The following is a 12,109-nucleotide window of genomic DNA, read 5'->3' on the forward strand; positions in this document are numbered from 1 at the left end:
CTGGAGAGCCGCGCCGCCAATATACAGTCAGCCATCCCTTGCAGCACCGACTTGATGGTTGCCGCACCTTGTGGGCAACTCAGGGGATGTGAAGAATTTCAGGCACATAAGCAGACTTGGTCATTGCAGCACTCATAACGATTTTCTTGAGTTGACATGTGATGCGCCCTGTGAATGATTCGATGGATAGTTACCATGCGCTGATGTAAACCTCAGGCAACAAGCACTAATATTCCAAGCAGTCATCAATAGGTAGGAGTCCACGGGACCAGAGTGTTGCTTGGCCAAGCTATCACAGTGACGTCGGCAACCACTCTAAGTGACAGTGCGTCAGCCGGCTCGGTGAACTGCCCGACAGGCTCGGGCCGTAAGCACATCATGCGTGGCTCGGGGAATAACATGGTTGGATTCACGCCCTCGTATCCTGCATCAATATGGATCCATCGCCCATACTACGCATACTTCTGAGGACATACATGAATTCCGATGTCAAGGGCCGTTGAACCAGGTCCGTGGATATCCGCCCCCAATCCTCATAGCTCATGCATATTTGACAGGAGCTTGGCGGGATGTCATACCACGGCGGAACAGCCTTATGGGTGGGGACAGCGCGGCATTCTAGAGGTTTGAATGATTACGACACACGTTCAGGAAGAGCGTAGGCTTCAGACGAGGTCAGGAGCCCACTCACGCACGAGCGACGTGTTGCTGACGTTAGCTTCTGTTTGATTTGTATGTTACGTGTACAAGTTTCTGTAACTCATATTCCCAAGGACAAAACAGCATGAGAACATCCAAGTTATTCTCGCGCCGTTATGGAGTATTATTGCCACGAGTCGGCGTCAGAGACATGAGCATCACCATGAATAGGTGGAGGTAAGTAAGCCTGAGCCAGGCAAGAGTTGGGGGCCATATTGAGAGCGGTGTGATATCTCAGGTAGTCAACCAAGAGAAACCTCCGACTTAACTCCGGAATATTGGTGAGCTGAGTGAGAGCGGTAACCTTCGGGTCACAATAGCAACTCAGACCTTTGCTCGTGACATTCACAGCCAACATCCACCCCCACGACATGTCCAGCTAGCATCTCATAGCTCCCTAACTCGAGACCCCAATCTCACTAATCCTGCGTCATGCTCGCCAGGCCGTCAACATCCGTCTCGATGCTCCCATTCGCCCCAGGTGTCCGTGTCACTCCCTGGCAGGGGCCGGAGTGTTTGGTTACCAAAGACTTCTTGTGGCGGAGATGGTTGTTTTCCCTCACTGACTCTCGTGTTGCCTGGACAGGATCTTGAACCGTCCTAATCATGCTTTCTGGTTGGATTGGAGGGTACAGTGCTCCCCTCTGACCGGTCCTCACTGCCACACCATTGACGACGACTCGGATTCCTCCCCTGGCCTCTTCTACACCAGTTCCAGATATCGTCAAGGAGTGGTTGCGCATGGACTCGAGGACGGCGCTCACATGAGAGCGGGAACAGAGACTCGGACTATTGATGGTGGGAAGGATCATAGAAGGCACTGGATGGGAAAGACTTCCCAAACGGGGTCCAACTAGGAGACCGGGATGAGGACGATGTGCCTAGGTCATGATATATCCTTCAGACAGGATGTGTATAAATAGGGGTGGACTATCCCTCTGTCCAGACATCCATTCCTCTCTCACCAGACACCAACACATCTCCAGCTCCTCACAACAACTCGAGCCCAAAGCATCACAGCCACCAGACCAACTTTCCCATTCACAACAACAAACCAACACCACCAAAATGGCCAAGTTCACCACCGTCGTCATTGCCCTCGCTGCCGCCATCACCGGCGCCAACGCTCAGATCAAGGCATGCAATGCCGGTGAAGACTATTGCGGCTGGGGCCTCACCAACAGCGAGCTCGGTATGCACACGTCTCCATCTCCATGACCCTCTTCAATTCTACAACTGTTGATAACCTTATTATTATTAACACTTCTCACTCTCCAGGCTACACCCACACCCAGCTGGAGGACGCTGCCCGCGAAGCTGGCCAGGATTGGAGGAACGGCAGCATCCTCTACAACACCATCTATAAGTGCCTGGACGAGGGCGCCATCGTCTGGGACACGCACTGTGCCAATGGCTGCAACCCCCCGATTCCGCAGGAAGGGAAGGACTTCTATCACTGCCGTTGAATTGTATTCTTGGGGGAGGGGAGGAGATATGACGAGGAGGAGTGAGAGAGTGGAGAGGGGAGGATTGAGAATGTCTGGGGTGTTTTTCTTTCCTAGATTTGGCTTCATGTCTTCTTGTTCGCGCTCTATTACCCGCTGGCCAGCCTTTCATTCATTAGATTAGCGTCTTTAGATTTAGAGAACATGGTATCGTCGACGTCACCCCCTTTAACTAAGTACCAATCAAGTGTTGTTTGCATGTGGTCATCATCTGTCGCCCAACTGGTCCAGCCAAAAAGGGCATTTAAAGGTCATTCGTAAACATTCCCCAAGATCTCTCCCGAACCCCCAATGATGAAACCCTGTATACGCTGTCTGCCAAACCGTCCATGTCCAAAAGAAATGTCCCTGTTCAACACCTGCACCCTCACTTTTGATACCTTCCCTCAGCGCTCAACTCCGCCTCCTGCTGCCCTCGCTCGGGCAACTCGGCCGGCGGCTGCGGCAACGTCGGATCTTGCCCATGTGATTGCTGCCCCGGATATGCAGCATACCCGTATTGCCCCTCCATCTTGGCCCCACCGGCGCCAAAGTACGTGCTCCCGCTCGGCGCAACCCCTGCGCTGCTCGGGCTCGGTATCATGTTGAACTGGCTCGCCGCCGCGGCGTGCTCCTGGAACTGAGATCCATAGACGGGCGTGAGCGGCATGCCGCCCAAGTTGTGCTGCTGCAGGCGCGGATCCATCATGCCGCCGTAGTGCGTCTGGGCGTCGTCGTGTCCGCCAAAAGAGCCGACGTCGTTGTTGGCCAGTGCCTGGTAGCGGCGCTTGAGTTTGCGGTAGGCGATGTAGTAGGCGACGAGGCCGAGGAAGGCGAGGAGGAGGGCGCCGCCTAGGGCGCCGATCACGGCAATGGCGGTGGTAGAGAGGGCTGGGGAGTTTGACTTGTCCGAGTCGTCATCGGGGGAGGAGGTGGAAGATGATGAGTTGGATGTTTGGCTTGGCTGAATGATGGGGTCAGAATCAGGTTTGTTGCGGGGCGCGTTAATGGAGGACTATGTAGGTACGTACCTTGGAGCTGCCCGTGTCTGGAGGCGCGGGGTATTTGAAGCGCGGCGAATAGTCGGTGCTCCCAGCGTCCGAGAGACGGATGATGTAGGAATCGGCAGGAAGATCGGCGGGGGGAGTCCAGGTATACTCGGTGCCGTCATAGTCGTTGACGATCTCGACGACGAGCTTGAGGTTCTCATCAGGGCCATTCATGAGCGCCAACGATACCGGGCCCCGATTACCCTCCCAAGTGATGGTAAAGGGGCTCCCGGCGTGCAGGTAATACTCGTCGTTGGTGAAGGCGACGGCGGCGAGGACGTGTGCCGGCATCGCGCAGAGCATGACCAGAAACGCGGTAAATACATACGCCCATGACCGGGCCGGTGATATTGTTTTCGCCATCTCCATGGTTCTGTCTGTTGTTGTTTGTTGTTGACCCTGTTACTGTCTCGCTCACAGGATCACCGCGTCATGCTGTGACCGCGCTGTTGATGACGTCTAAAAGCTGGAAGTCCAAGGGACGACGGGAATCTGGACGGCAGCGCGCTTTTCACGTCCCGATCTCAGGCCGTCGATGACCGCACCATCTGCGCACGATTCCAGCATGGGTGCAGCCAACAAGAAAATGCCCAACAGCCGCACGCTGTGCCTCATGACTTTTCCCGCCTGGTTGGAATTTCTGGAACTTGCCGTGCTTCGCCCTGTGGCTTCATGGGCCAAGATCCCAAATCCGTGGCTTCGGCCCTGAGCCAATCGCTAGCGGCACTGCCTGGGACAAGACTCCCGGTCCGAAACCATGCATGGCTCAGCCGCTTCTCGGCGAATGGTGTCCCGACGATCACGGCGTCTAGGTGGTTGGCGGGGCCCAAGTGCCGAGAATTGCGTGGGTGTTTGCCTTTGACAGGCGCGATGTGGAGCGGGATGGGGAAGGGCGGCGATAGAGACTGGATCTGGCCTTGACGTCAACGACGTCAAAGTAAAGAGGAAGCAAAACGGTGAAGATCCACCCAGCAGCTCGCTTTGGCGACAGTTGTCTCGTCCAGACGACGGAGCTACTGAGCGCCACACCTATAGTTATGAGCATGATACTCCGAAGTATAATCGCCCCAGCAGAGGACCAATCCACCGCCACTCTCAACCCCTAGACATACTTTGTGAGCCCTGAAGCGGTCACGTCATTACAGATTACTCCGTAAGTAGTGTAATACGAAAACTCCCCACCTCCCTCCCTATATATATATCTTGTCTCGTCTACCCGATGTGCAGATAGACACAGGACGCAGACATCGCTGATGGCTGGCAACATGCTGCGTCCCGCGCGCGTCATTGCCCCGCTGCTTTTATGCCCCCAGGTTAAACAGTCTTACAAGAGTTCCAAGTGGTGTGAGCACAAAGGAAATACTCTGTATCGATGCCTACTTCTGAGAGATGGGAGTTGAAAGAACAAGCTCCCGTCTTAGTCATTGCTTTCTTTGAATCCCCTGTATATCACCTTACTCGATCATGGAGAAACCAGCACACCGGAACTCGTCAAGTTCTCTCTCACAAGGAGCCTATAGATCTTAGTTGAGCCCGACAAGACGCATTCTTATCCACGTACGAGACCCCTCCAGAACGACTTTCTGACGCCGCAATGGACTCTATTACTCCTCCGGTTTCGAGCAAGCCAGGGCTAAATTAGCCGTCGCAGCGCCCCCAGATAACAATAAAATGCATCCGCAGGTCCGAAACTAGAACCTGATAGTCCGCAGCATCCCCGGTTGCTGCAGTGTCGTTGGGCTGTGATGCAGTGATCCAGAACTCCAGATCGATAGCAGGCATGGTTGTCGGGGTCACGCATACAGTTTTCCCGCGTTGTAGTGGTGCTCCGTCCGTAAAGACGTTCACCATCGAAACAAACGTGCCATTGAACCCGCCGCCGTATCGCGAGCTGAGGTCGTCAACTCCGATGTCAAAGACCTCAGGAGATGCCGGTGATGTGTAGTTGGTCTGGTCAGGTTAGAATTAGCAGGGATATTAATCAGCATTAAGCCACCACTCACCGGATACCCAATCCCCACGCCAACCTCTCCCAGTGCCCCCTTGGGACCTATTTCGGCTTTCCCCTCAATTACAGCTGCAATGACCGAGAAGGAGGCGCCCTCTAAACCGCGAAACACCAACCGGGGGCGCCAGGTTCCAGACTGACCCCCGCGGCATTCGAAGCTCGTCCTGGCGGGAGTGAGCTGCACAAGGGGATAGGCAACGCCGCCCATGTCGAGGGCTGCGACACAGTAGTGATTGGTATTGCCGCCGCTGCTTCCACTGGGCGGCGGAATGGCGGCGATCGATGGGTAGAAGTGCCGGCTCAAGGAGAAGTCGATCCATTCGAGGGGGTTCGGGGTTGGTTGGGCGAGCAGAGAAGACGCAAGGGCTAAGAGTATGAGGGTGGATGGGAGAGGTGAGATGTGGAAGTGCATGGTGACGTTTGTGCTCTCAGCAAACAACGAGGATTGGTATGGAGGCTAAGATCAAGACCGTGACGGAGAAAACCTCAGGTCCTGAAGGGAGCAAGTCCGGGCATGTCTCTCGGTATATATGATCTCGGGCATGACGACGCAATGTTGCTTTGCAGCTTTGTTGGGAAATGTTACGGCCTTCAAGTCTTGCAGGTGAAGTCTCACACTGGCCGTTGACATAATAGCCTAAACAACGCGGTAGCTTTCGGACTCGTACAACACCGAAATCGATGTAAGCACTCGGCCCAAGCATTTTCCCAGTCCTACACTCCAACCCAGGGGCGGAATCTATGTTGTCCCTGAACATATAAGATCAATATGCTGCTGAGTCAGACAAGATACAACACAACCACTTGTTCCTAATATCTTCCACCTCTTAGCCGGCGCCACTCCCACTCCCAGTCTCTTCAACCCTCTTCTTGATCAACACCCTCTACATCCGATCCAGCCTCCAGCAACCGCCCAAATCTCTCATTTTCCGGATGCACCCACGTGTACACCGGCCAGTCCATGTGGATGTATTCCTTGTGGACCTCAGGTGTGCGCCCTGCCTCAATCCGGATGCGCTCTAAATCGTTCATCAAACTGGACGGGAGCCCGCCTCCAGAATCCCCGATATCCGTTCCTGCGCTATTAGTCGTCTCGCTAATACGCTGTTCCCTACACACCATCTTGGACGCAACAAGCCCTGTGAGAACGTTGAACATGAGTGTGCTTAAGTATAGGTTCTGCCCCTGATCAGCGAGGCCTTTGGCGCAGAGGAGTAAGGTGGACGGGTCACGTTTGCGGTTCATAGTATCAGCTTCAGAGTGGTTCGGTGACCTCGTCCCGGCGAAAGAGGGGCGAGTGTCATACTTCGTTTCCTTGCCGCCGCTTGGCACTGAATCCGCGAGCACATGCACGGTGATTGAGCCCATTAGAAGGAGGAACATGATGAGCACGGAGTCGAGCGAGTCGAAGCTGTGACGTAGATAATACAGGCGAATCAACGTCTCGAGGCGGGCGCGAGCGACAGTGGAGATGTCGGCGACTCTACGACCGTCGAGGGTTGTGACAATGGTTGCCTTTAGGCCTTTGGTCCATGGTTCGAACAATTCGATGATTGTTAGATAGTATTCCATGCTGGATAAGGCAATAATGTCAGTAATAATAATCCTTCACTCTACCGTCTTTGGTCCAGCATCTCTAGGTGACCTCAACGTACTGGACCTGTAGCTGATGCGGCATAACGATCAAGCTGGGCTGCAGCTCGGCTGGAAGCTGCTGATACCATTCATTGAGTCTGTTGTAATATGCCAGAGCAACATCCAGAGTCACGGCTTCAGGCGTTGACGGGCGGCGGAAGGTGTTTCCTATCTCCAACATCATGATGTTGAGCTCAACCTGGGCTCGAAAGGTTGCCGGAAGAGCGATGGGCGTTGGCTTCGGTTGGAGGGGATACTGGAGGTATATTTCTCCTGTGAGGCTATGTACTGTACCGTAATCTGGGAGAGGTGTCGCCGGCGGCTCTGTGACAATGGGTGCCCGGCGGAGGTAGTAGAATGCCACTCTAATATGGGCGATTAGCGCTCAGCCTAGCCCAGAATTCTGGACAACCTACCCTTGATACGCGTACAATGACCAGGCTGTGAACGCGCGAGCAAGACTGCCACGGGTTTCACAAGACTCCTTGCGTGTGAATATGTCCATTTGTTGGGCGAGTTCAAGAGCCTTGATCAAGAACTTTACGCCAATCCTGTCGGCGCCATCGACACCATACCGCAGACACAAGATGACGGCAGCGTGAATCGTAGTGAGCCTGGGCTGATCCCGGTCCGCTTCGATGTCCCATAGCCGCTTGGCTTCGGCTAGGAATGCGTAGGGTAACGAGCCTGGCGTCCAAAATTCGACACGGAGAGGGTCGCTCGTGAGACCGTGCTGACCAGTTCAAGTCATCAGTCCCTATGGATAGCAACACAGGGGCATTGGAGATCAGCTTACGGCTGCGTTGGCTAGGATGCAGTTGACGAGAAGGGATGAACAGAAGTTGGTCTTCCCGTGAGCGAGATCGTCCAGGAACAAATCTTTCTGAAAGACGCGAGTGCGCGGGTATTCGAACTGGAAGTAGATGGCCAACAGTCGTGCAACGAGAGCGTCGTCCTTGGTCACCGATGTCCAGCTAGCTGCGCGCACTGATAACAATCGCGGGTCGGTCATCTGTGCTGCGTGATATGGCATGTGGTACGTATGTGCATGCTTCGGTGTTGAGAGCACGCTAGCGTTCGTCGGGTTCCGGTCCATCTCGCCAGTCCCAAGGTTCCCAGCATCAAAGTCGAACAGCCGCGTCTGCAAGTAGGGGTCATCTGGGTCTCGAAAAACGACAGGCCAGCTGGCAAAGTCCGGAAATGTGTATCTTCTCCTCGTCTCCGGGGCGAGATGCAGCTGCAGCAGGAGGTCGCCGTCGCGGACGTAGCGGAGAATGTTTTCGACGTCGACTCCTTCACGGATTCGGCGGAGGATCTCGTATGCCTCTGGAAAGCTACGGCTTCGCAGCATGTGGTACAGTTCCTCGTGACTCGTCATGCGCTCCTGAACCTCGCCGTATTTGCGCTTGAGGGCCGACGACCGGGTCTCGTTGGGATTCGCGGTAATGTACACACAATTGCGGCCATAGCCCTCGCAGGCCGAACAGATTGGGCGTCTGCCATCACACTATTACCCGGATCATGAGCGCTAGATTGCAGAGGAACAAGGGGAAAATCCGACCTTGATCTTGCGGCTGCGACATACTTCGCAGGCAATCTTGGTGTGGACAGTTCGAGGTGGCAACCGTATGCCTGTGCCTTTGGAGCCCCCTTCACCGTCTCCTGGGCCTCGATTGGGAGGTCGAGGAAGAAGGGGGCGGAGTCCCATGCTGATATCGGCAGGCGCGTTCATCTTCCCAGCCAGTAAATCGCCAGATTCCACAGAGCTTTCTGGCTGTTGGAAATGGGTTTAGGAAGTAACCGCTTCGACGGTACGGAAGAAATTGTCGACTCGAGAGCAGGCTTGAGAAGGCCATATCGCTCTTGTTCTCTTGACAATCCTCCCATGACACCCAGAAGAAAAGCCAACGCCGAGAACAGATATGGCTCCTGACTCTGTCAGCCAAATATTTGGCAAGTAAGCTTGTCCAGTTTGGTCTGGCGTCCTTCGGATGACTGCCACCCGGTAAGATTGTGGCTTGCCTTACCGCATCCAGGCCCAAGGACCCGGGTGTGGGTGGAAGCGTTCCCGACAGCTCAAGCGAATCACCGGACTGATATCTGGCTCTAGCATGGGCGCTGAAGGGCGAGACAACTTGCCTCTCTGACCCCTCCAGAACCGGGGCTGGCAATTCCATGCCGGGAGCATCGGAACCACCACAATTGACCAGGATTGTATGCAGGGAACTTGGTAGGTAGGGTAGGAGTAGAGAGATTGAGGGCGTGTGTGGGTGATGGCGTTGCACTTGGATCGCTGTAATACTCCAGGGCGGATGAAGTGGATACGAAGAGATCATGCATGGATGAATTGGTCGTGATCCTTGTAAACCCATCGTTTTCTCCCCAAGATTAAGGCCTTCAATATGCAGGCCAACAGACGTCGTGGCCTCGGGGTATCGACGTGCTTCACACATCCGAAAGTGACCGAGATACTTGTCAGATGCGAGGCATACCAGACCTTGCCGCGTCAATTCCGGGCCAGATGGCGTATGTCCACAACCATTGCTCATGCCGTCATGGGCATCCCTGAACGAGAGCATCCCATTACCCCTCAACATGTATTCACACGAAATGTGGTTATTCGTACATGCCTCAAACAAACCTCACCCTCTCTATGAGACCCTCGACCTCTGCTCTGACTTGCCTCCATTAATTACTTCCGTTTCGCAATCCTCGATGAAGATGAGACTTTCCGGACCTTCGCCGGCGGCCGTGAATCCTCACCGTCACTATCCTCATCTTCCTCGTCATCCTCCTCGACATCGTCGTGGTCGACGTCATCCTCATCGAGAGATTCTTCCGCAAACTCGTCAGCTGCATCGTCATCCTCCTCGTCAAAGTCGGCATCCGAATCTTCCTCTGAATCTGAGATGGCCGCTGACGTAGGGGGAACCATGTCGTCCTCCTCGTCGAACCCGGCACGGCTCGTCGTGCCGTTGGGCAGGGCCTTGGATGTCGACGTGTCCTGGCCCTCAACGTATACAACTGCAGGTGCATCCACATCATCCTCTTCTTCCTCGCTAGATTCCTCATCGTCGCCACGCCCGTGACCCCGCCCGGCGCTCGCTGACTTGATAGACTTGCGATACTTGAGTTGTGAGTCGAGCATGTCAAGCTTTCCCTTGAGCGCCAGCAGACTAGAAAGGCCACGCGAGCGTTCCTCGAGGACACGGCTTAATTCAGCCAGGCGGGCAACCAGGTCGGGTTGGGTGACAAGGGCGCCGCCGTGGGCCACCAGGGTCCATTGCATCCAGCGCATGAGGCCGAAGGCGCGGCCCGGGCGGCGGTGCATGCGGGCAGCAAGCTTGGAAAGAAGTACACTTGCCAGCGCCGAGTCCATTCGGTTGATTGTGTTTTCTATTATCTTGGTGTCGCTGGTTTGGAGGCACGACTCGAGCAGGTCGTTGTCGTCAGTGCGAAGAGCCTGGTTGAGGACAGTACCGAGGGAGGTCGCACTAATGGGAACGACTGGTTGTTGAGATCCGTTTCGAGTCGGTTGGGAAGGGGTGGTCTGAGCTGCAAGTGAAGCGGAAACATCAACGGTGGTGCTGCCACGGACGAGATCTCCAAAAGTTGGCGAGGTCGGTTCTCCATCCGAGGCCTCCGCACCATCCTGCATCGTTTCGTCTTGGTCCACCTCATCCCGCGATCGTTTTGTCCCGGAGACCTTGCTTGTCTTTGACTTAGTTTCGGCCTGCTCCTCGTCTTGGCTGACCTCCTCCTCCTCTTCTTCGGCGCTGTTCGAATCGACATCAGATCCGTCAACTTCGCGAATGCTTGCGGCGGTCTTGGACCCTGGCTTGGATGCCAAACCCGTTGAGACTGTGCTTCGAGTCTCGTCAATCTTGGACTTGATCTGAGCCTTTGCGCTCGGCCGCACCAAGGGCTTTGCGATGGCTGTCGCCGCTTTCCGTTTGGTCGACATGGCAGCGATAAGGACAGCCGAACTGAGTCGGGGTTGATCCGGGCTCAAAGTGTGCAATTGATCGCAGGAGATAGTGAAAAAGCGTTATCTCAAAGCGACTGCGTGTAGTGGTCGACGTACAAGCTGGAGGAGAAGGACACAAAGAGGGTGATGGGTTGGTTTGTTTGGATTGGAAGTGGTTTGGGACTGCGATGCTGCAGCAGAAATTTCGAAGGACCCAAACTTTTTTCTGGAGCCCGGCGCTGGGATATCCGGACTTTGCTTGGCGGTGGAAGAGTGGGGTCAAAGGTCTTGGCATCCGATACCTACATTGTGGCGCACCTTCCGGTGTGGCGGTGTGGCGCGCCAGACAAGTGCCACGTCATGTGACAGGCCCCACTGTTTCGCGTCCCACCAGCCACAAATCGGACCCGAGCGCGGTGGATGCGCGACTTGCGGTGCGACGCGCTTACTTAGGTGCAAGGAACGGAGGAGAGGTCGTGCAAGAAAATTCTTCCCAGAGGAGTAATGATGAACTGGTACGAAGTAGTTTGGGAGATTCTCAGTTTGATCCGTCCGTTCATCATGGTGCGAACGAGGGACTGACATTTGCTGAGATCCTGCAGGCTGGTCTTCATGCTCAGGCCGAACCTGAAAACGCACGGTCTGTGAGTATTGGGGGGGGGGGCATGCGATGGAACATGCCCGGGCCAATCCATCAGCTTCATGTCACGCAGACAGTTGCTGCCCGGTCCGATCCCAGGACCACTTCCCGTCGTACTCCCTCTCCTGTTTCTGTTTGCTGTTTGCCACATGGTCGCACGGAGGAGACATCACTGACATTGGGCGGACTGTCGAACTTATCGTGAAGAGGAGGCGACGTGGAATCCCGACGCCTGACGCGGATGCAGATGGATGCCGACAAAGAAAACTCAACTCAGACTTCCGGTTTGGGAGAGAAAGGCCCCCCACCGCCCCGCTGTTGCTGCTGCGAATCACGATCGCGAAGTTCGGCATCTTCGGCTGCAGCAGAAAGAGAGTCCGTTGAGCAATGGAAACTCATGAGGGGACGGCGCGATGAAGGAAGCGTGGTTTTGGAAGAAAACGGTCGAAGTCCGTGCTGGTTACGAGTCCCAAACCCCAAACACCCTGGAAGGAAGGAAAGAGAAATGAGAACCTCGCCAGGCTCCCTGTTCTTTCCAAACGGCAGCAACCTGAAAGCTGCACAGAGCCAGCCACGCCCCACGGCTGCACTGGCCAGGTCTCCCTGCTTTCCTTCCTGGATGCATCC

At 55.1% G+C, this 12,109-nt stretch overlaps 5 protein-coding genes across 5 annotated transcripts; 1 reads left to right on the plus strand and 4 right to left on the minus strand.

Annotated features, from left to right (window-relative positions):
* Positions 1-1,767: 1,767 nt before the first annotated feature.
* Positions 1,768-2,165, plus strand: VTJ04DRAFT_9495 (uncharacterized protein; the record flags this gene model as incomplete). Its single annotated transcript, XM_069368048.1, has 2 exons — positions 1,768-1,891; positions 1,978-2,165. The coding sequence occupies 2 exons, from the start codon at positions 1,768-1,770 to the stop codon at positions 2,163-2,165; spliced, it is 312 nt and encodes a 103-aa protein (XP_069216316.1).
* Positions 2,166-2,571: 406 nt separating this feature from the next.
* VTJ04DRAFT_9496 (uncharacterized protein) lies at positions 2,572-3,601 on the minus strand (the record flags this gene model as incomplete). The annotated part of the gene is made up of 2 exons (XM_069368049.1): positions 2,572-3,147; positions 3,215-3,601. The coding sequence occupies 2 exons, from the start codon at positions 3,599-3,601 to the stop codon at positions 2,572-2,574; spliced, it is 963 nt and encodes a 320-aa protein (XP_069216317.1).
* Positions 3,602-4,870: 1,269 nt separating this feature from the next.
* VTJ04DRAFT_9497 (uncharacterized protein) lies at positions 4,871-5,652 on the minus strand (the record flags this gene model as incomplete). Its single annotated transcript, XM_069368050.1, has 2 exons — positions 4,871-5,182; positions 5,236-5,652. 2 exons carry the CDS (start codon positions 5,650-5,652, stop codon positions 4,871-4,873), a joined length of 729 nt encoding a protein of 242 aa, XP_069216318.1.
* A 446-nt stretch (positions 5,653-6,098) lies between these two features.
* On the minus strand, positions 6,099-8,226 carry VTJ04DRAFT_9498 (uncharacterized protein; the record flags this gene model as incomplete). Its single annotated transcript, XM_069368051.1, has 4 exons — positions 6,099-6,813; positions 6,896-7,240; positions 7,292-7,608; positions 7,672-8,226. The coding sequence occupies 4 exons, from the start codon at positions 8,224-8,226 to the stop codon at positions 6,099-6,101; spliced, it is 1,932 nt and encodes a 643-aa protein (XP_069216319.1).
* A 1,341-nt stretch (positions 8,227-9,567) lies between these two features.
* Positions 9,568-10,839, minus strand: VTJ04DRAFT_9499 (uncharacterized protein; the record flags this gene model as incomplete). The annotated part of the gene is made up of 1 exon (XM_069368052.1): positions 9,568-10,839. The coding sequence occupies one exon, from the start codon at positions 10,837-10,839 to the stop codon at positions 9,568-9,570; it is 1,272 nt and encodes a 423-aa protein (XP_069216320.1).
* Between the last annotated feature and the right edge of the window lie 1,270 nt (positions 10,840-12,109).

This window comes from Mycothermus thermophilus (assembly GCF_041956435.1).
Source record: "Mycothermus thermophilus strain CBS 625.91 unplaced genomic scaffold VTJ04scaffold_6, whole genome shotgun sequence".
Classification (NCBI taxonomy): Eukaryota; Fungi; Ascomycota; class Sordariomycetes; order Sordariales; family Chaetomiaceae; genus Mycothermus; species Mycothermus thermophilus.